The sequence below is a fragment of the Scylla paramamosain genome, chromosome 12 (assembly GCF_035594125.1).
Source record: "Scylla paramamosain isolate STU-SP2022 chromosome 12, ASM3559412v1, whole genome shotgun sequence".
NCBI classification, from domain to species: Eukaryota; Metazoa; Arthropoda; class Malacostraca; order Decapoda; family Portunidae; genus Scylla; species Scylla paramamosain.
In genome coordinates this window covers 21,747,057-21,769,702 of record NC_087162.1, presented here as the reverse complement: position 1 = coordinate 21,769,702, position 22,646 = coordinate 21,747,057, and the positions used below count along the sequence as shown (strand labels likewise).

The 22,646-nt window shown below is 40.1% G+C and overlaps 2 protein-coding genes across 3 annotated transcripts in view; one reads left to right on the top strand and one right to left on the bottom strand.

Annotated features, from left to right (window-relative positions):
• The window catches only part of LOC135105875 (uncharacterized), a 33,632-nt gene extending 11,511 nt beyond the window's left edge, over positions 1–22,121 (top strand). For both annotated transcript variants that reach the window (XM_064014514.1, XM_064014513.1), the window contains exons 3-31: positions 813–1,022; positions 1,725–1,859; positions 2,665–2,773; positions 3,090–3,226; positions 3,460–3,673; positions 3,846–4,078; positions 9,719–9,895; positions 10,173–10,302; positions 10,530–10,657; positions 11,138–11,267; positions 11,773–11,858; positions 12,164–12,284; positions 12,845–13,049; positions 13,195–13,357; positions 13,767–13,893; positions 14,262–14,381; positions 15,697–15,759; positions 16,157–16,284; positions 16,569–16,722; positions 16,931–17,034; positions 17,139–17,316; positions 17,425–17,524; positions 17,642–17,823; positions 17,927–18,102; positions 18,260–18,362; positions 18,470–18,615; positions 19,900–20,118; positions 20,227–20,328; positions 20,433–22,121. In XM_064014514.1, coding sequence (XP_063870584.1) covers positions 813–1,022; positions 1,725–1,859; positions 2,665–2,773; positions 3,090–3,226; positions 3,460–3,673; positions 3,846–4,078; positions 9,719–9,895; positions 10,173–10,302; positions 10,530–10,657; positions 11,138–11,267; positions 11,773–11,858; positions 12,164–12,284; positions 12,845–13,049; positions 13,195–13,357; positions 13,767–13,893; positions 14,262–14,381; positions 15,697–15,759; positions 16,157–16,284; positions 16,569–16,722; positions 16,931–17,034; positions 17,139–17,316; positions 17,425–17,524; positions 17,642–17,823; positions 17,927–18,102; positions 18,260–18,362; positions 18,470–18,615; positions 19,900–20,118; positions 20,227–20,328; positions 20,433–20,546 — 4,194 coding nt within the window. In that variant the 3' untranslated portion in view covers positions 20,547–22,121. The remainder of the gene's footprint in view (positions 1–812; positions 1,023–1,724; positions 1,860–2,664; positions 2,774–3,089; positions 3,227–3,459; positions 3,674–3,845; positions 4,079–9,718; positions 9,896–10,172; positions 10,303–10,529; positions 10,658–11,137; positions 11,268–11,772; positions 11,859–12,163; positions 12,285–12,844; positions 13,050–13,194; positions 13,358–13,766; positions 13,894–14,261; positions 14,382–15,696; positions 15,760–16,156; positions 16,285–16,568; positions 16,723–16,930; positions 17,035–17,138; positions 17,317–17,424; positions 17,525–17,641; positions 17,824–17,926; positions 18,103–18,259; positions 18,363–18,469; positions 18,616–19,899; positions 20,119–20,226; positions 20,329–20,432) is intronic.
• On the bottom strand, positions 5,957–9,371 carry LOC135105874 (uncharacterized). Its single transcript, XM_064014512.1, has 2 exons — positions 9,282–9,371; positions 5,957–9,164 (listed from the first exon to the last, which is right to left on the bottom strand). Exon 2 carries the CDS (start codon positions 8,991–8,993, stop codon positions 7,608–7,610), a length of 1,386 nt encoding a protein of 461 aa, XP_063870582.1. The 5' UTR covers positions 8,994–9,164; positions 9,282–9,371; the 3' UTR covers positions 5,957–7,607.
• Positions 22,122–22,646: the final 525 nt, after the last annotated feature.

Genomic DNA, 22,646 nt, shown 5'->3' with positions numbered 1-22,646 from the left:
TCTCTCTCTCTCTCTCTCTCTCTCTCTCTCTCTCTCTCTCTCTCTTTTGCTTCCTGTCATTCATAGTTCATTCTATTTACCTCTTTTGTCATTATATATATATATATATATATATATATATATATATATATATATATATATATATATATATATATATATATATATATATATATATATATATATATATATATATATATATTCATAGTTCATTCTATTTACCTCTTTTGTCATTATATATATATATATATATATATATATATATATATATATATATATATATATATATATATATATATATATATATATATATATATATATACGTTAGTATCAAAAGGTCCGCTGTTGTTTATTCTTCCCACTTTTTTTTCCTTTTTTCCTTTTTTTTGTGTGTATACGTATCGTAAAACCGAAAAAAAGCTATCACTATTAACATATTCGTAAAAATACCTTCGAAATCCCTTCCCAACTCCCCCACAAAAAAAAAAAAAAAGGAATGACAAGAGTATAGTAATGGAGATAAAGCGAGTAACTGTTTGATAATAAGCCATCTTAACTACTTGAGTCACCTGACCCTGACTACATGGCAATCCAGGTCATCGCCATCTCCACCCTATCCATACTGATGCACTTTTGTTCTGTGTACCCGCCATCTTCATAGATCACAGCCTCATCCATCAGTGACTGTTAGTTTAGCCTGTACTTCTCACCCTTACTGGGGAACAAGAGAGAGAGAGAGAGAGAGAGAGAGAGAGAGAGAGAGAGAGAGAGAGAGAGAGAGAGAGAGAGAGAGAATCGTGACCATTTTCTCCAAGGCTGTGAATGACATCGCCTGGAGTAACGCCATGACGGAGGCGGGGAGTCAAACCAAGTTCCAGGCTGCGTACCACATGGACGGGGAGCGCCTGGTGGAGGGTCACACACTGCTGCAGGGCCGCTACCAGCAACTCATCAGAACCATCACCGTGGACAGGACCTACGACTTCTCCAGGGAACTGCTTGGTGAATCCCTCAATGGCATCCAGGTGAGAAGAGGAGAGTGGATAAATATATGCCTCAGAAAAAAAAAAAAAAAAAAGTAAATAAGAATATGGCATTATTTGTGAATGTAAAAATATATGGTATATGTTTTGAATTTTAAAGCATTTACAAAGTCAGTATTAATAGCCTAACAAAACTATTTTCATCGTCAAGAATTCGTTGCATAATTCCCAATTTACGAGTTTTTTTTTTTTTTTTTCTGTATCATTGTGCTGCCGGAATTGTGTAGAATTGAAATAGAAAGAATTTTCATGTAAACCTCTACCCTTCCATTCTGCAAGGAACGCTCACCTTTACGAATTCGTGTGCTACTGTTCTGCCCGGCAAGGTTCTTTAATACTGGATGGCTTAGGTATATGTTTAGTGGTATGAGAGGCAAATCCTACATTACTGCGGAAGTGGCAAACAAATAGAAAAAAAAAATGTATGTTTGTGGCAATAAATTTTGTTCCATTTAATATGTCTGATTGGCCTCACGTGGTATTTTGAAAAAATCCGCCATCTAACTTTACCTGCGTCGGTATCGTAGATGGAGATTCGATTATATTTCGAAAATTCGAAGCGTTGATGTGAGCTAATGAATCCTCGTACGCTACAGCACGGAGTGGAAGCCGCCTGTGCATTGAGAAAAATGCTATTCTCCTCCACCATTGTTATCTTATTAACATGTATTGTCTATTTCACAGGACTTTTATTCCCAGTCGACGTGGATTGAACTAGGACGAAATTCCATTCTGGAGGGGCTGGGATTGCCTGGAGCTGACATCGGGGAGGTGGCTGGGCCCGGCGACGCCACCTGCACCGACTGTGCCTCCGCCACGGTGAGCCCATCTGACCATGACTGTTGTGTGAATGGTGCGGAATCTAGACCTAACCTAGCCTAGCCCTCAGATAAAAAGTTCATGTTATTTCAATATTATTTCTCCTCTCGGGAAACTGAAATTTAAAGACGAACTTCCTCCCATCTGTGTTTATGTATGTTAGGTAGAACTAGTGGGGATTATGGAAATAAGATCAATCTACTGATATCGAGACATTTTATTTCTGGGTAAAACATGGTTGTTTTTTTTTTTTTTCTTATGTACATAATTAATTAACTGAATTAGCATATTAATCCTAACCTAACCTAGCCCTTAGATGAATATCAGCTTACACCAAAGTAGTATCCAGTTAGGTTTGTCAGGTTTGAATGATCATAGATGACTCCTTGGACAGGACTAGCTTGATCATCTGCATGAACGTAGGTTGAATTCATTGATGAGTCAGTCATAGCATGGGTCCCAGTAAGTATAGTCACTGAATTAAGTGTTTGGCAGGGGGAGGTATTACTGTACTTCACTGTATTCTAGAGAGTTTAGAATTTTATTTTCCTGTTATCTGATTAAATGAAAAGTTACTGAATAAATTTCCGTCTGTAATTATTCATAATTAATTTCTTTGGACACCTCAGCCTGGCACCAAGTGTAGTCCAAATTTGGATGAAGAGGTAATTTTTGCTCAAACTATTTCTGAAAAGCCCTTACCTGTTATGTAGCTACGACTAAATTGTAGATGTTGATTTGACTTGCATGGCCATTCTTGCATCCTTGTTTTCACCTCTATATTATTTTGCTCACTTCCATGAAGGGTGTGTGCACCAGCAATGTCATCCCGACGGGCCGGCTGAGCAGCGGCTACTATGAGTACACTGCTGTGGGAGCTGATGACCTTGTTGTGCCAAAACCTGATGGTGCTGGTGAGTATCTTCAGGTTATCTCTTGTTCATTCCTACTTAAGGGAAGAATCCACTAAACGAACTATTCCATCTCTGTACTAAACAGTCCACTTGTAATCCTCCCTTGTAAATAAGATTTTTATAAGAAATCACTGATTTTACAAAGTGATTAATAGATTGCATGTTAGAAGTTCCATCACTAAATTGCTCAAAAATACTATTGTGTCAGTAGTTACTGCAATATAGTGTTACACAACTTGAAATGAGTGTGTATAGGCCAGAAATGTAGTGAATGTGAAGGAAATTTTATGCTATTCTTTCACTTTTTCTTGTTTAGGCAAATGCAGTCATGGTGGAACACAAGATGCATCAGCAACAAAGACAGCCATAGGAGGGATAAACAAGGAGTCCACTTCTCCATGCTTCTCACCCCACCACCACCTCCACCAGCAGGCTGTGGACCTTGCTATTTCAGTGAGTTCACCAGCAACCTTTACTGATTAATGTTTATGGCTCAAAGGGATCAGCCTGATGAGTAGTTATGATTTTGGTCACTGATTTGGTGTTGCATCTAACTCAGAGAATATTGTTATGCAAAAATATTGGACTTTTACAACAAATAGATATGCAAGTCATTTGGTTGTATTTCGAGTAAATTCATGGTTATGAGGAAATAAGCAACTGAACGCCATGTGTCCCCTCCCTAGGCCAGTGAGTACTACATTGGAGTGCTGCGAGATGCCATTGGGACTGAGCACTTCACCAGTCTGTTGAACCTTTACCAAGGCTCAGCACTTTCCATTGTGATTGATACAACAGGATCCATGCAAGATGAAATAAACACTGTGAAAGAGGAAGCAACACTCATTGTGCAAAAATCCCATCCAGAACTATATGTTTTTGTACCATATGGAGATCCAGGTAAGCAATACAAAGCAGATTACAAGATAGAGAGCTTGGGAAAGGTGTATATGAGAGCAGGCAGAGTGGAAGAGGAATATTTTAATGTACAAGTTGATCTATTATGGGTTTGTATGATATCTTGTGCAATCTGTATTTTCATGTAATTATGACATCACCTCCTCCATTGTAGATTATGGTCCAGTCACAAAAACTTCCAATGCCGAGGAGTTCCTTGCAGTGCTGGACACTGTTGTAGCCAGCGGTGGATGTTGCTGTATACAGGAGAAGTTCTGGCATGGTCTTCAGCTGTCACTCATCAACACTCCCGACTATTCCACCATCTTCTGCTTCACTGATGCAGGAGCTAATGATGCCGAGCTGATGGAAGGTGTGTTGGCTCTTGTGGCAGCCAAGCATTGCAAGGTGAGCAAGATGACAGTTGTCATTCCTTTGTTCTGATAGGAAGACATCATCGAGATTTTCATCTAAAAACACATTTGAGACACTTATCCTGTAGTTTTTTACTACCATTTTTTAATCTTTTCGGGGTCCTGTAGTTTTTTACTACCACTTTTGACTCTTTTCGGGGACTGGCACCTCAGTGGGCCTTTTTTTTATAGCAGTTTTGTTGCCTTTGGCCATTGCCCCTCCTACATAAAAAAGATATATATATATATATATATATATATATATATATATATATATATATATATATATATATATATATATATATATATATATATATATATATAAAATAGTAATAATAAATAATAATTAACAAAGTACACGAGACTTACCGTAGGTCAGTTGAAGTGTACTTCTAATTTTTCGAGGCAAATCACCTCTGCTGGTGCGGAGATTTCACATGAGAGAGAGAGTGCGTCACGCGCTGCCGGCAGACTTTAAAGCAAGGACTCGACATCCACATGATGAACCAATTAGGAAATTAAGTAACCTGTAGAGCTTAAGGTAGGGAGGGAGAGGAGGGCATGTGAAATCTCCGCACCAGCAGAGGTGATTTGCCTCGAAAAATTAGAAGTACACTTCAACTGACCTACGGTAAGTCTCGTGTACTTTGTTAATTTTACTTCGGCAAAATCACCTATCTGCTGGGCGGACATTTCCCATGAGGCTTTGAAGCCATGTGGATGACGAGGGAGGATGCAATAGTAGAGAGGAAAAGGAAATGCCCCACAAGAAACAGTACTATAACTATTATTCCATGGAAGGATCTTGTACATGAGACAATCATACAATTGGTGCATAAAATAAGGTACATTGCATCCAACTTAATCCAATCTACAAACAATGTTGAAATATGGTAACAGTTCACATCATAAGGTAAACCTAAGGTACTAGATACTAAATACTTAAAATATCCGTGTACTGCAACACTGGAGTGCAGCAACAAACCCAAATCATGTCTTATTCTAGCACTGCATCCTGAAAGAGGTCAGAAGCAGCCACAATGTTCTTATTATAATATCTTGCAAAGGTAGATTCCCTAGACCAGCCCGCCTTAGCCATAATGCATGCGACAGGGACAGCCGCCACTCCAGCTTTTGAAGCTGCTGCTGGTCGCACACTACCAGCGGAAAACTTGGAGATGTCTATGCCGGACATGCGGAGAATGGTCCTGACCCAACGGGCAATAGTGTCTTTGGAAACTGATTTGTGGGGTTTTATGAAGCTAATGAGGAGCCTGGCATCAGTGTGCATCTCATCCTGTCTAAGCTCTTTAGTCACATCAATGTACCTCAGGAGAGTGCTACAGACACATAATCGTGGATCCTTAGGGTAACGATGGAATGTGACCCTGTTGATGTTAAAATTTGGTCTGGATTGTTTAAGAGTGCCCCCCAACTGTACTGAAATGGAGTGTTCATTAATGAGCATGTCTCTGATTAACAGTAGTTGTAAAGTTTGAATTCTGGCAGCTTGAGTTAAGGCCATCATCATAACCAATTTTAGCGTTAATTCTTTAAGGGTTAATGCATGTAAGGGGAACATGGACCTTAGTTGCTCTAAGACAGGTTGGACGTCCCAAGTGTCAGTGTACCTGGGCTGAGGAGTTCTAAGATTGAAAACCCCTCTCATGAATCGGATGACCAAAGGGTGATTTCCTGCCCTGCATCTGTCCACCACAATGCCGAGAGAAGACAGGGCACCCCTCGCAGTGTTCACACACTCATAACCCACACCCCTGTTAAAGGTTTCCGTCAAAAAATTTACAATGTGACCTACAGTTGGAGAAGTGGGATCGACATTCCGTCTACCACAAAACAACAACCACCTCTGGACATGTGGGCGGTATTGCCTCTCAGTACCTGGTTTCCAGGAGGCAAGTATGATGTTCGCAGCAGCCGGCGAAACTCCTCGTTTCTGCAAGTTTTCCCCTGACAGAAGGCATGCCATGAGCCTCGTGTGGGACATGATGGGGTGTGGATCTGTTGTGGATGGGTGTGTTAGAACATTCCTCCTGTTCGTTATCAAACGTGGGAAGTCTATTAGCAACTGGAGCAGCATGCCCATCTAAAACTGGGACGGCCACAGAGGAACCACCATCCAGCCTCGTGCTTACTCCACACGTAACTTCTGAAGGCACCTAGCAATTAATGAGAATGGGGGGAAAATGTAAGACAAATCAAAGTTTGACCAGTCCAAGGAAAAAGCATCAAAATATTTAGCCTCCGGATCTGGCAACCACGAACAGAATGTATTAACCTGTTTGTTAAGCCTTGAGGCAAATAAATCAATGGACGGTGTCCCAAAAACATTACACAAGGTAGTAAAAATGTGTGAGTCGAGTTTCCACTCATGTCTGTCATTAATCTTGCGAGAGGCTACATCAGCCAAGGTGTTGTCCTTCCCCGGTATGTGCGAGCATGTAACCCATGAGTCATGTTCCAGACACCAATCCCAAATCTGGGTAGCAACATCATTACAGGACTTGGACTTTGTGCCTCCCATTTCATTGACATAGTTTATGGCAGTGGTATTATCACAAAAAACTCTAACATGTCTACCTTCCAGCTCATGTTCAAATGCTTGCAAAGAAAATAGAATGGCTTTCATCTCCAGGATGTTAATGTGAAGCTCCTTTTCATCCAGGGACCAAGTAGCACTTGTAATCTGACACCCCAAATGACCCCCCCAACCAAGGCTGGAGGCATCAGTAAATAAATCGATGTCAGTACCTGGCCTAAAAATGTGTCTGTGGTGTCTGTCCACATTGTCTAACCACCAGGAAAGGTCTAGTTTCATGTCTGCAGTAATATTCAAAGGCCTGTCAAAATTACCATACTCCTGTTTCAAAGCGGCAATTTTTCTGTAGTGAAGTTTACCTAACTCCACTGCTGGGATCGCAGCCACCATGAGGCCGATCACCCTGGCCACCTCTCGAATGGGGGCAACATCTTTACACAAAAGTTCTGCACATCCTTGGCGAATTTTGATTTGTCTACGCTCAGGTAAAGAGGCAGTCATGAACTTGGTGTTAATAACATTGCCTAGGTATTCAATACATTGTGTGGGGATGAGAACAGACTTCTCCATATTGATACAAAAGCCTAACCTCTGCAACAGAGAAATGGTGGCCTGAATCGCCTGAAGACATCCTGAGTAAGAGTTACTGCAAATTAATGTGTCATCTATAAAGCTGGTGATAGTGTATCCTTCCTGCCTTAAAGTAGCAAATACTGGCTTCATCAGTTTGGTGAAAAGCCGAGGTCCCTCAGAAATGCCATTAGGGAGGCAGGTGAATTGATAGATAACACCTTGCCATGTAAAACATAAAAATCGTTGTTGCTCATCTGCAACCCTAACAGAATAATAAGCATGCCTGAGATCGACAGAAGCCAAAAAATCACCCTGGTTGATGAGCCTGATGGCCTGTTCAAAATTTTCCATTTTAAAATGTTTATATGGTATGTATTTGTTTAACCTCTCCAAGTTAAGAACCAGGCGAAATTCCCCGTTTTTCTTTTCTTGCAAAAAAAATAGGAGAGATAACCTGCTGAGTTTGTTTGTGTGTGACTTTAATGACTTTAAGCTGTAAAAGTTTTTTGATCTCTCCAGAAATTATCCCCTGTTGCACAGTGTTGAACCTGTATTCCAAATCATTAAAAAATAAAGGATGAACACTATCAACATCAATATCAAGGTGGCAATGCTGAACAATATCCAAAATGACAGGGTCACTGGTAATTTTACACCACTCATGCAGGAAAGAGTGTAGTCTGCCAGCTTCAAAACATGCACTTGCCTGTAAGTTTACTGGGGCTGCCTGCTGCGGCCGCCCCGGCCGCAGCAGGCAGCCCACATCCTGACGAGTGGAAGGCAGTCGTGGGGCAGCCCTGGAGCCATACCTCTGTTGCCCGTAGGGTTGGAACCTGGCGTAATATCCCCTACTAGCAGGCTTGTTCCAATATCCACCAGGGCGTTTACCTGCGAACTTGCTAGTAAAGGCAGGCTTTTTCTGCGAGAACTTACTCCGCAGTTTCTCCGCTTCCTCAATTTGTCTGGCAGACTGGGACACATCGTCACCGAACAGAAAGCGAGTAATTGGCACCTTATCTGAACAAAGATGAGCATATTTATAGTTTATCTCGCGTTTCATGACAAAACGCCTGGCCAAATTGTTCCTGTGATTGGCATTGCCTAGCAATGCCAATGCACCATTTAGCATGCTCACCTCATGTGCCAACTTGGGGTTACCTTCCTGTTCAGCCAAATCATCCAGTGCCACTAAGGATTTGGTGATAATGGTTGAAGCCCGCAGGATGTCCTTATTTACCTCCTTCAAGCGGAAGTCCGTCTTCCTGGCATCCAGCTTCAGGGCCTCCAACACCTGTGGGTTGCATTCCACTGGCGCAAGAGCATGGCAGTTATTAGGCCTCTTGACAACATCGTCCTCACACATGGCCTTGTAGTCCTCCTCTCTCATACCATTATCAAAGAGAAAGTTTACCATCTCTGCCACTCTATTGTCAATGTCAGCAACCACCGTGTCAGAAGGACCAAAGGCCTTAGTGCCCTGAATTAAGGTGCTGTCAGCAGGGGCGGCAGGCATCGACACTGCCTCATCCTCACTCATCCTGGCCGAGAAACCAGAAAAAGTGGCAGAACAAGGAGGCGACAAACCCCAGCCCCCCAGAGTACTGTCCTCCACAGTCACCTGCGCCGACCCAGTAGGGGGTGGTAGTTGCCGTCTGTCTGCCTTCAAGGCCTCCACTTCACCCCGCAAATCAGCCAAGGCGTCCAACACAACTGACCAAGGGGGAGGAGCAGGAGAAGTGCCGCGGGAACCACGTGCGTCAGCACTGTTACGTAATCTCATGCAACCATGCCTCCCACTCAAGCGACGAGATGAATGATCCCTGTGCCTGTCGTCGTCATCTTGAGGGCGAACAGTGGACCCAGGGAGAGGAGAAGGCCCACAGAAGGCACGTGGGGCAGGAGGGGAAGGGGATCGAGAGGCAGAGGACGCTTCACCGACATGGCTGCCGCACTGCGATAAGGAGAACAAAGCCGTAAGCTTCCCACACAGTTCCATCGTCAGTGGAGACCGATATACCAATAATACAACTCGCCCCAAAAACGGGTAACGAAGTTGAAGGCACTGTACCTGCGTAACAAGTATCGTGGCCTTATCTGAAAGAAAACAGCAAAAACTTGGGAGTCCGTATGACCCAGAATGACCGTGTCTGCCCGACGCGGCAATCAGCAAACAACTGGCGGCAGCGCGTGACGCACTCTCTCTCTCATGGGAAATGTCCGCCCAGCAGATAGGTGATTTTGCCGAAGTAAAATTTCATGTTTCATCTTCAGGTTAAGTTTTCATATGTCCACAGTATTGGCTCATCATTGAAGTCTTCCACTCATTTCCATCAATATCAAACTTTAAAGGGTGAAAAATCCAAAAAGTGTTTGTGACTGATTTTCTCTTAATTGAGTCATGCAATGAAAGTGATTTATTTGAGCCATTAAGTACAATGATGGATAATGATATGATTTAAAATTGTTATTAAGCTTAGCTTCAGCTCAGTGTTATTTTTCTTTCAGGTGAATATAATCTACAGTTACAACAACAGAGAAGACAGCTGCCCTGACTATGTTACCTCAGGCACAGAAGAGCTTAAGTATCTTGCTACCATCTCTGGTGGTCTCTTTATAGAACTTGAAGATTTTGATGCCAGTGACATTGACGGAATTATGCAGGAGGGTGTGGATGAAAATAAGGTATATTGAAATTATCTTGATCAAATTTTTTAACTAACATTTCTTTGGGTACTCTGTGTCAGAGAAAAGATTTGATAAAAGAAGTCATATGGACAACAAAAAGCACTGTCATTGTAGTGAATTGGCTTATTGCACTCAAAATGGACTGGTAATTACAAAGATGGAAAGGAGTTCTTTAGTAGGAGGTTATTAATGCTGTAAATCTTGGGGTAATTAAATTGATTTTGTGACTGCCTTAATATTTTTTTTCTGTCTAACATTTGATCAACTTTGACAGGTAAGTCTTGTCAAAAGAGATGATGTGAAGGGACACCAGGAATTCTCCTTCCCAGTTGATGACTCCATCAGTGATTTTGACTTTGTCATCTTTGGACCCATCACAAAAGCCAGTGTTACTGATTCTGTAGGTAAGTATGATAATGTATATCTATTAAATTACATATCAGTTGCCATGAATAAATAACAATGTGCATATATGCAGACATGAAGTTACAATTGCAAAATTTTAATACATGAGGAGTTGAAATGCAAGTCTACTTGCTTCTAGTATCAACTTGATGGGAAGGGAAAACCTAATTACTGCTGGCTTCCTCTTTCATAAGAATTATTTAATTAAGCAGAAATTGAATTGCAGGAACTTATCATGATCTTATGGATAAGGACACCCTGGCTGTCACTGACGGAGTGGAGATTGTCTCACATACACCAAAGCTCAAGGCAATCAAGTTCACAAAACCAGTTCTAGGTGACTGGTTCTTTGAGGTGAGGAAATGCTCTTTAAATGTGTCTTTGTGTGGAGCACTATTTTCTTTATTTCATTTCTTAACATATACCACTTTTAGATTAGTATAGCATCTTCCATATGAAAAATTCTTATATAGAACTAGATATGTTAATAAAAAAGCTAGTATTGAATACTTCTATTATAAATAGTAATTGGAAGTCATTGCTGGCATTAATTTTGGATATGATTCAGAAGTGTTATTCAGTTTTAGTTTTTAAGAATGCTTCATATGTTCTGAGGCAAGAATGTGCTTCCGTCTTTTCACTTTATCTGTATTTATCAATAAAATACATGTGATTTGTATTTTCCATTATAATGAAGCAAAGATCAATTTAGGTGAGTAATAAGTCTTGACAGCCCCCCAGAGGGATGCCCAGAAGGGAAATGAGGATTCAAAAACAGTAGATTATGAAGCTACTTCAGTATTAATCAACACATTTATCCTAATGACATCACAGGCAGATGGACCCGAGTACAGTGTAGCAGTGAGTGCATCCTCCACCCTTGGTCTCCTGACTGAGTTTGCCGAGCTGGACCTCAGTCCTCCAAGACCTGGCTACGTGGTGGTGCGTGGCCATCCTTTGTCAAGTGAGTTGTGTGAAGTTATAGTGATTGCAAGATTATGGTAATGACAATAATGTATACTTTATGTGATCTTTTATACAGTAAAGTAAAGAGACTGGCTCTGGATTGGACTTGGAGGATTATTAAAGAATATATCAGGAAAACTTCAAGCTGCATTTACATATTTCTACACAGTTAAGACTAACTCGTATCAAAACTAGAGAATATTACTAATTACTAGATAGAATTACTAATTGCTGAGTAGTACATTGTTTTATTGCACTCAGCCTATTGGTCACTCTCATTGTGCTATAAAGTACTTACATCTTATGGTGGTTGTTCAGCTCCTTTTTGTTTTATTTTTAGTTAATTAATTAGTTTTATTTACTTACCTGTTTTTATTTTATTCTATTTTTTTTTTTTTTTTGTCTAATTACTTTTTTTATTCATATTGTTGCATTCAGAGCATCCCAGTGAAAATTTGTTCATAATTTTATCAAGGATGGTGAAAACGTTATTGTTGTTTTAGATATGAAGTATTATGTGGAAGTGACTCTCTTTGGCTACCTAGAAAGTCACGTTAACAGTGTAACATCAATGAAGTTTATTGACACAGTAAGTAACATTGTCTCATATTTGATCTCTGTTGGAATACAAGATATAAACAGCAACAAATGTTCTGTACAAAGCATATTATAGTATATGACATGTATTTATTTTGATTATTCCATTTATATTATCAAAGTTTTGTATCCTTTTCTCTTGTGGCTTAGATTCTCTCTCTCTCTCTCTCTCTCTCTCTCTCTCTCTCTCTCTCTCTCTCTCTCTCTCTCTCTCTCTCTCTCTCTCTCTCTCTCTCTCTCTGTGTGTGTGTGTGTGCATGTTGGTTTGTTTTTAATAAAAAGTGTATTTTCCCATAGGTTGGTAATGAGCTTTCCAATGTTCCCTATAATGGGATAGTGGATGAGCATTTCTTCATCTTGTCTGAGAATCTCCCTGCAGGTTCCTTCTACATCCAGATTGACGGCTTGCTTGAGTCAGGTGAGGAGACTGTCTTGGTGTGGGGAGGCATCTTAGCTGTACCCATCTTTATTCATCTCTATGAATATATTTTATATAGTATTTATTCATTTTTATTTACTTTTATTTTGTATCCACTTCAATTACATATATTTTTACTGTTTTTCCTCTCCCTTTTTTTTTTTCAGTGTACTTCAAATTAATGATTTATATATAATGAATCCTTTTTATTGCTGAGAAGTATGAGTGACTCTTAAATTTTCATTCACCTGCAGCCTAAAGGAAGATAGTCAAAAGTAAAAGTAGACTAGCTGCAGTTAAAGTATGCCTTGCCTTCATCCTTTAGATATATTTCTGCTCAGTTAAAATCTTAATTCTCCATTCTGTAGCCCCACAGTTCACAGTCAAAGCCTATTCATTTTTAATTAAAATATCCTCCTCATTCACTGAAATCATCCTTTACCATAAACAAAGCTAGGCATCCCTGCAAGCCATATACTCAACAGATCATCCATTCACATCTTTGTAACACTTATGTTAAGTATAATGTAAAATATATTTCCTCATTTTACTTTTCCCAGGAAGTCCCTTTATTCGTCTGTATGCTACCATGGCACAACCTGTGGAGTGCCTCATTGAGCTTGTGGTAGCAGACTCTGTGCTGTCTACCACTCCAGGCCATTCCACAAAGGCCACTTTTAGAGTACACAATTATGGACCTAAAGCTGAATTCCAGTATACTGCCATTGATGAAGAAAAGTTCATACATGATTGGAGCCCTCATAAGTAAGTTCATGATGCATGTTATAATATTTGAAGATAACATTTGCTATTGGTAGAAAAAATGCTACAGTACATCATAAGTATTGTAAGTTCTCCAAGCATTTGATATAAGATATGACTGAAATCTTTGTTTACTTTTACTCATCAGATCTACTATTGCTTCCATGGGTTTTGTTGATGTCGAAGTGGACTTCAAGGTGCCATCATCAACCTCACCAGGCACCACCAGCACCATCACCTTCACAGCCAGCTCTCTCCTCAATGAGCACAACATCAATACCTACATCACGTACTACATCATTCTTGATGAGGTACTGACACGAGTTTGTTTTGGAAAGAAAAGGGAGCGAAAGACTTGTATGTTTGTAATGAATCCAGGTAGCTGTTTATTACAAAGTTAAAAATAGAAGGGATGTCTGAGCACATTTCTTGCATTTGTGTGTCATTGAAGAAATAGGTATTCCATATGCACAGATAATTCACTTCAACCTGTCATTCATTTACAAGGTTGTAGGATCACTGAAGACCAACCACTCTAGCTGATTTTTGGGTAGGCTGAGATAGATTACCTAATCTAACCAGATTTAACCTTTCCTATCCTAGTTCAGCCTATTATTATCAAATATAGAATAATCTTACCAGCTCCAGAAGTACCTGATGTGCCTGATCTTTGTGTGATGCAGCTTATTTTTTAGATCAACTGAAATTCACTCTTCCCAGCATGACGACTCTATGCCTCCGACCTGTGTGAGCACTGATGTTCCTGACTGTGCTGGCTATGACTCTGAAGATCTGTGCTCTAGAAAATCTTGGCTAGTGGAGGCAACATTACAAGACGATGATTCCGGTGTGTAATATTTGCATGCATATAATTCTTATACAGCACCGTTGTGAAACTGTAGCTTACTACCAAAGTCACCCTATCAGTAGATCCATAGCTTATGAAATCAGCATCTGTCACTTACGTATGCGTGTGTGTGTGTGTGTGTGAAAGAGAATAAGCTTATGCAGTTTTAAAGCTTGCTATATTTCATTCTGTTTATCACCAAAATAGAATACAGTAAGTTTTTCACCATTGTATATAATTCATATATCCTTAAGCATAGTTTTATTTTCATAAAGTGAAGCTCAGTGCAGTATATGTCTGCCACATTTCACATAGATAATTCAGATGTTTTAATGCCTTGTAGGTAACTCTTTCATCAATTCCTGCAGGACTGCTACAGGTTTACTCCCAGCCTGATGGGGACCTGACTCTGGATGGGTTCTCAACGGGTACCACACATCCAGTGACAGCCACCTTCAATGGCAGCTGCTGCCTCCGAGCCATGAATACGAGGTGTGTCATTAAAGTTCCAGGACTGGTGCCACACAAGTTTTATTTCACATCCAGGCTACAAACTATAGGTTATCTCCTTCGAAGTAATCCCCCTGGCACCGCATGCACTTGTCCATCCTTCTCTGCCAGGCTTGCATGCACTGCTGGAAGGATTCTTGCGGGATGCTCCTCAGCTCCGTCGTCACGGCCTTTTTGATGTCGTCCGCATCATCAAAACGGGTCCCCTTCATGACCTCCTTGAGCTTGGGGAAGAGGAAGAAGTCGCACGGAGCGAGGTCAGGTGAGTAGGGCGGTTGCTCCAGCACGGCGATGTTCTTCTTGGCCAAGAACTCTCTGATGCTCAGGGCATTGTGAGCAGGCGCATTGTCGTGGTGAAGCAGCCACGAGTTGCCCTGCCACAACTCCCGCCTCTTCTCGCGCACTGCACGAAGCAGACGCCGCAGTACTTCTTTGTACACATGTTGGTTGACTGTCTGGCCCTGTGGCAAGAACTCGCAGTGGACGATGCCCCTCACATCGAAGAAAGCGATCAACATGACCTTGAAGCTGGACCTGGACTGCCTTGCTTTCTTCGGCCGTGGCGACGCCGGACTCTTCCATTGAAGGCTCTGGCGTTTGGTCTCCGGGTCGTACTCAAATACCCAGGACTCATCGCCGGTGATGACTCTCCTGAGCAAGTCTGGTTCAGTTTCCAGACGCTCGAGGATGTCCTGACACACCTGCATGCGTCGTCCCTTCTGGTCATCGTTCAGGAGTCTCGGCACCATCTTCGCACAGACTTTCCGCATGCCCAGATCTTCAGTGATAATCTTCCACACGCTGTTGTGGTTCATGCCAAGCTCATCTGCGATCTTTCGAACAGTCAACCGACGATCGTCACGCACCATCTGCTTGACACGCTCAACATTGGCCTCATTCCTGCTCGTTGAGGGTCTTCCACTCCTGGGGTCATCTTCCACGTCCTCCCGGCCCTCTTTGAACCTCTTGCACCACTCAAAAACACGTGAGCGTGACATTGTCTCATCCCCGTACACTTTTTGCAGCATACCCAGTGCTTCTGACGGCGTTTTCCCCAACTGCACCAAAAACTTCAAGTTTGTTCGCTGTTCAGCGCTCATTGTTAAACGACCTGCAACAGAGGACATGATTTTAAAAGCACGTAAGAAAAAGATTAGTGACTGTAGAGGGTTGGGAGCGCAGTTGTATACTCCAGAAGGATTACTTTGAAGGGGAAATATGGTGGTTTGTGGCTTGGGTTTGAAATTCATCTTTTAGGACACCAGTCCTGGAACTTTAATGACACACCTCGTATTGTTGGTGTTGATGTGAGGGGAAATCTTGGCTACTGTCGCTATGATCTTGGACCCCTGAAAGGTACAGCTTCTGAATCAAGGAGTTGGTGAAGCCAGAATAATGTGGTTTTTCATTCATTTGTATTGTTTTATGTATATGTTATAAGTATAACAAAGCATGTTATCATATGGATATCATAAGTGAAAATCATCATATGTCATTATCTCACTGCTCACATTACATTGTTATTATTAGTTTTGGGTACCAGTAACACAAGAGGTGTGATAAGTTGAATGGTCCAATAACAATGAAATTTTATTTCCTATAATTTTCCTTTATGAAAAAACTACTTTGGTGATTGTGTATATAAGATCATCACTTTGGTGTGCAACATTTTTTTTGCTATTTTATCTTTATTGGTGCCTTCTGTTGTATTAATGAAGCATTGTATCCCTCTATTACTGAACATCATGAGCAGGTTCTGTAGTGGAGTTTGTGGCAGAGGCTGTGGGAGAGAGCTGGGTGTACCTGAGGTGGAACATCAGTGACATTCGGGATGACCTAGACAGATATTCTATCCTGATTGATGAAGATTATTCTGACACTGTAGGTATATGGTTCCTGTGTAAGACCTCTTCATCTGTAATGTGATAAATGCTGAACATTCAATTTTAATGTGGTATATTGTGAAATATTTGGTGCAGGTGATGTGGTGACCTCACACTATAGTTTATACTGTATTGTGGTGCCCACAGTTTGGATGATGAATATTACAACCAAATTCAAGTTCCATAATTGCAAATTGGAGGTTAAGTAGACAACCTTGCTGAACACAGCATTGAACATTCCAACGAAAAACTTTTCATCTGTGAATAATGAATATTTTTCAGTCGCGCTGTCCAGACCTTGTGTGCTACAAGAATGTGACTTACCTGGATTCCTGTATGCTGCACACTTTCACCCTCACAGCTCGCTACAAGAGTGTTGATGGAGTGGTGACAACAGGAGCTCCACGGAAGACAGACGCTACCACATCGGGCCCAAGTGAGACCGCAATTTGTTGTTGGACACAGTTTCTGAATGAGCTTACATTGCTAGCCAAATGCTTAATTCTAGTGAAAATTACAAATAATGATAGTGCCAGAGCCTCTGTGAGTAGGAGGAATTAAAGGGCACATTTTAGTTGCAAGCAGAGGCTGAAGCTGACCAAATTAATGCTTTACAATTATAATGTATTATGCATTTTGTTTAGGTCCTCTACCACCCACCAATCCCTCCATTGACTACACTAGTGACACCACAACCAGCCTCTCCTGGACACCGCCAAGTAATCGAGCTTGCCTAGATCACTACCAAGTGAGTGCTACTTCTCTCTTTCTTGGTAGTTGTATTGTCATTATTGTCGTTATAATTTTTATTATTATTATTGTTTAGAAGTCATCCACACTCTTTCTATGCAGGTATGCTTCAAGATGTATGGGACAACATTGAATACGTGTAAGAGTAGTAGTAATAGCAGCATAGTTCTTGAGGGACTGGAGCCATGTGCCATCTACCACATTAACATCACTTCTATCTCTGTCACTGGTCAACTTAGTGAGGATTCCCTTCTCTTTGACACCAACACTGATGATGCAGGTACCTTTTCCTTTCCTTTGTATACATGATCCTGTAGCCAAGATGTCATGATAGTAAAGTTTCAGGAATACTGGATGTAATTATCAAAGTCGGGTGTTGTTCCTGCAGCACCTGGTGCACCCAGGAACCTGAGAGTGAACAATCAGACAGAATACATGGTTTCTTTGGCTTGGGATAACCCACTTGACAGAGCCAGCTGTGTGGACAAGTAAGTGCTTTGAAGTCTGTCAGCGTAATGAGCTGGAATGGTGTTATATCTAACTTGACTTCAGGATCACCATCTTTATCAAAGTGTTTCACACATTCATTATTCTCCTTTTTTTAGATGGAGGATTTCCTACCTTAAACAAGAAGTTAAATACCAGGAAGTGAAGCTTGTGGCTGACAACTATGCAACAGTCTCTGATCTTGAGGCCTGCTCTGAGTACACTTTCTTTGTATCTGCTGTTTCTCCAAGAGGAATTCAAGGTGGCACAAAGTCTACCCAAGCTATAATGGAGGAAATAGGTGAGTGCAAACTTCATCTGGGTATGACTATATTGACACAATATTTATTTTATGTGATTGTAAATTCCATTCGGAGGACTTAAGTGAAACCTGGACCTAACAGAGCCAACAGCAGTGACATCAGTGAAGGCCACAGCACTGAATTCCAGCAGTGTGGAGGTTGTGTGGGTTCCTGCAGTCAAGGAGGAGTGTGTTCACCACTACCTTGTTTGTATCACTCACCTCATCAGCTTAGTACAGGAGTGTCACAACAAAACAGATCTTCAACAAACCTTCACAGTGAGTCATCATGAGTTACACAAGACTGTAGGTAGATAAAATTTGGTTGTGTGATACTTACATCACATTCTTCCAGTGGCAGTGTGTTCTCTTTATTGTGCAACAGTGTTTCTGAAAGCTAGCTTTATTTTCATGTTGGTGTTGTGTTTACTCCTAGGGTCTGGAGGCATGTGTGGACTATGAAGTGACAGTAACTCCAGTGTCTCCCATGGGTGCTCTTGGCAGCCTCACCTATGATCTGGCCAGAACTGTTGACTTTCGTGAGTTTTTTTAATAGTATTTTGAAGGTAGAATGGCACTAAGAATATTGAGCATGCCTTTGCATGTAGGGCATTATTGCAAATGTATTTTTAATTAATTTCCTCAGGGCCCAGTCCCCCCACCAGTCTGCAGGTGACAGACATCACTTCAAATACAGCACTTGTCACATTTGGGCCACCATTGGAACATCCACTTTGTGTTGTAGAGTATGACATTGAGGTGCAGGAAATGGAAAGTATGAAATCCAGTAAGGTGAGTGAATTATAATTATGTCTATTCATCTAGATCTATTAATCTGGTAAGATTACTGTGAAGGACCAGGAGCTTCAGATGGTTGAGCACTTCAAATACCTAGGTTCCATCATCACAGAAGAAAGATAAAATCAAGAAATTATATGATTAATACCAGTATTGCAAGATGAGAACATCAGCCTCAGAGGTAAACTGAAACTCGTGTGTACTTTTTTTTTCTGTATGCCTGTGAGACAAGATGCTCATTGAAGAACTACAGAGGGAAATACTTGCATTGAGAATGAGATACTACAGAAAAATTATGGATATTTCATACACACAACACAATGAAACAAAAGGCTCATCATCCAAAGAACAGTCCAGTCAAAAAAAAAAAAAAAAAGACATCAGTAAGGTAGGGCTTTGTGACAACCCAGGCCATGGATGAATGGAGGGGGGAGATGCACAGCAGCACCCCATCACCCAGGTCCAGAGAAGGGTTATAGGATCATTGGTAATGACTTGTGTTTTAATAATTTGTGGAATAACCGGCTTGAGTTGCACATGTTTGGTCTTTCTTCCATATCTAAATATATCCAGTTTCTCTTCAATTGATGTTCAGTCCTTGCAGACATGATCTCTTCTAGTTTATTCCAGATATCTATACTTCTGTGGGAAATCGGAATTTTACCATTCCTTTTACCTAATTTTTTCATGTCTTCCATAATGTCTATTAGCCTCTACTTGTCCCCATGATAATTAGTGTTTTCTATCTAACTTTATTAATTTATTTATCAATTTATATAATACAGTCATCTCCTCTGTTCTTTAAAAAATTGCATTTCAATATCTTTTTATTTTTTCATGTTTGATCTTTCAACTATTTTTGTTCCTATGCTCTGTATTGTTTCCTGTTTCTTTAGATGTTTTCTTATTAGAGGACCATGCAGTTCAAACATATTTCAATCATTGCATTATTTTTTTTTATTTAATTATTATTATTTATTTATTTATTTATTTATTTATTTATTTTTTTTTTTTTTTTACATTTCTATAAAAAAGTAGAAAGCCACACTTTATTCCATAACATTTTCATTATCTCCAAATATCTTCTATCTGGTGATAAGTTATTCTGTATCAAAACTGTCAGGTCCTTGTCTCTTCTTTTGCTCTTGATATTATCTTGTCTACTTCAGCTTTTCCCCATTTCTGTCACACAACATCCATGTACAGCAAATTCTAACCCATATTATTTTTTTGAGAAGCCATACTTTATGTACAGAAATGGTACGTGTTTCTTTACAGATGCTTTCTCCCAGTGTGTATCTGCACCAGACATTGTCAGGTTTGAATGCTTGCACTGACCATGAGATTCGGGTCTCTGCTGTTACTCCCTCTGGACTTGTAAGCGACAAGTCAACTGTTAACTTCACAACAAGTGAGGACACTCCTTCAGCTCCTCGAGCCCTCACCCACATCACAGTCGCTGTGAACCAAATTGAACTGCATTGGTTTGCACCTCTGGTAACTGTCATTTATTTAGCTTCACCAAAAGGTACTGTGTCATCATGAAAATACAAAGAGTAGTTTGCTGTCCTCCCTTTTATGAGTACTGCCTGTCTTGCCCTACAGACCAATCGCCTGTGTGTTGACATGTATAAAGTGTCTTGGACCAGTGGCAGTGACAGTGGCAACATGGACTACACCCCTTCAGGCCACCCACCAGAGGTGAAGGTAGGTCCTTGAGAGGTGCTATTCACTTTGTCTTCTGAAGTTATATTGATTGCTCTGTAAGTAAAGCACTTTTCCACTTTCTCATATATATTCTTCTCCTACAGATGACAGTGAGTGGACTGGAAAGCTGCTCATCATACACATTCACTGTAGTACCTGTGACACCTTTGGGAGACAAGGGACCCTCTGTCACATACACTGTCTCCACCAGCTGTTAGAAGATTGAAAGACAAAAAAAAAAAAAAAAATAGAGCTGCTAAAATAACTGGAAAGCCCTTATGTTTGTCAACTCAAGATTCTGGGGCACCACTCCTGACGTTGATGAAGGCCTGCAAGACATGAGGATGTTGGGATGAGGATGAGGATGAGGGGTGAGGATGAGGGTTGTTGGTGCTGTAATTGTAACTCATCCATTAGTCTTTATGGACCAGTAGATTCTAGTGTATTTTCTGTATTACAATTAATTCTTTCTCTTACATTTCTTAGTAAATCTTGAGTTTTCTTTACCTTGCTATTTGTAGTGAAGAAAATTGACAAATGTTTTGGTATTTGAGATAAAATTGCATGTATGAAACTAATCACATTTATATATTGAGCTGTACTACTTGTAACAAATGCATGCTTGGTAATTAAGGAAAATCTTGTTGGTTCCAACAAGACAAATAATTATTTCTTAGATTTTACTTCAGAGAATTCTATTGGCAAAAGATAAACAACTTTCTCAAAGGAAAGAAGTAAAAAAAAAATGTTGAAGAAACCTTCCACATGTATATGTAATTACAAAAGTATGTTTGCTATAATAGATTAAGTTTGTCAGTAGCAACATTATGACTGGCTGCAAAAACACCATATGATATACAAATATGTTGAGATCATTCACCATTACTAACTTCACCTCAAGCTAATAGAATACCACATAAATGTTTTCACAGACAGTTCAGCCAGTTCATTATTCATCATTCATCTACATGATTTAGTTCAAACACTGCTGTATTTCCAGTACTTATTCATATGTCTTCACTTTCTAAAAACAGTATTGACACTGAGTAACTTGGGTCACATTCATGACAGAAATAGATGGCACACTATTGTTTACATGATCACATGAATATTACTGACTTTCTTGGGACAGGCTTTGTTCATAGCATTGTTCTAAACTATTTGACAGCAGCAGAATTAGAACAGCAGAAGACTCATGGAGTCTGATGACTATAGTAACACTTGAAGAGAAATTTGAATGCTTGTCTCTATATAGTTGATCATCTTATCACAGACCATATTCTTAAATGTGTCAGTGTCCCATCTCAAATACTGAATAGAAGTTACAACACAAAACCTTTAAGATCTTGGAAAAAAAAAATCAAATTTTTGTTCCCAGCCAAATACTGCAATTTTGCAGGGCTGTTACTCAGATTAAGGAGGAAGAATTTACATGTCTAAAAATTTCTTTCAACTTAACAGGGTATGAAAGAAATCACAATAATGTGATTTTGGTGCATCTTAGTGTTTTTCCACTCCACAATTTTTTTTTTTATTCTTATTTTTAGTCAACCCAGCTATGTCAAAGGCTTTTTTGATGAAGGAATGACAGCTGGGGTTATGGACTAGTGGACAAGTACTGTATAAGATAATGAGGGAAAATTAATTTTTGTTTATAGATGACGAATACCACATCATAGATGAATGGGAAAAGAAGAAGAAATGTATCACTGAACTTGAAAGATTATGCAAGAAGAGAATGTCCATTATGTAATGCCATGTGTTTTGAAATAATGAGGAATGTCTCTAAAGAATAGCATTTTTTTCCTTCTTTTTTTTATGTTGGAGGGATATTGACCAAGGGAAAAAAAAAAGAAAGAAAGAAAGGTACTGTTTAAATATTGCATCCGTGATTGAACAATCAGGGTGCATAAGTCACTACCAACTGTGATATAATGATCAGTATTGCCTGAGTGGAATTTGGTCAACCTTTACTGTACATTATTCATTTGTAACCAACAATGATAAGATAGAGTGAGGATGGTGATGCAAGATGTACTGTGATAGTGCTGAATTGTGAAATGCTGCAACAGGTGCTTAAAGTTTCAGCAGTTTGAGTTTATGTATTAATATCGATGAAGATGGCAGCAGATCATAGAGAGAGAGAGAGAGAGAGCAGTAAGAGGATATTTGCAAAGATTTTCTCTATGATGGCAAAGATGTTATAGGAGATTTTTGTGCTGTCCACTTAAACCATATGCATACAGCATTAATAAAGAGGATGAACACTCTGGAATTTAAATATTTGAAAAATAATTACTTGTGTGAAGTGGTTTGGC

Coding starts and splice junctions, on each gene's coding strand:
- LOC135105874 (XM_064014512.1), bottom strand. CDS start 8,993: ATGAGATTACGTAACAGTGCTGACGCACGTGGTTCCCGCGGCACTTCT.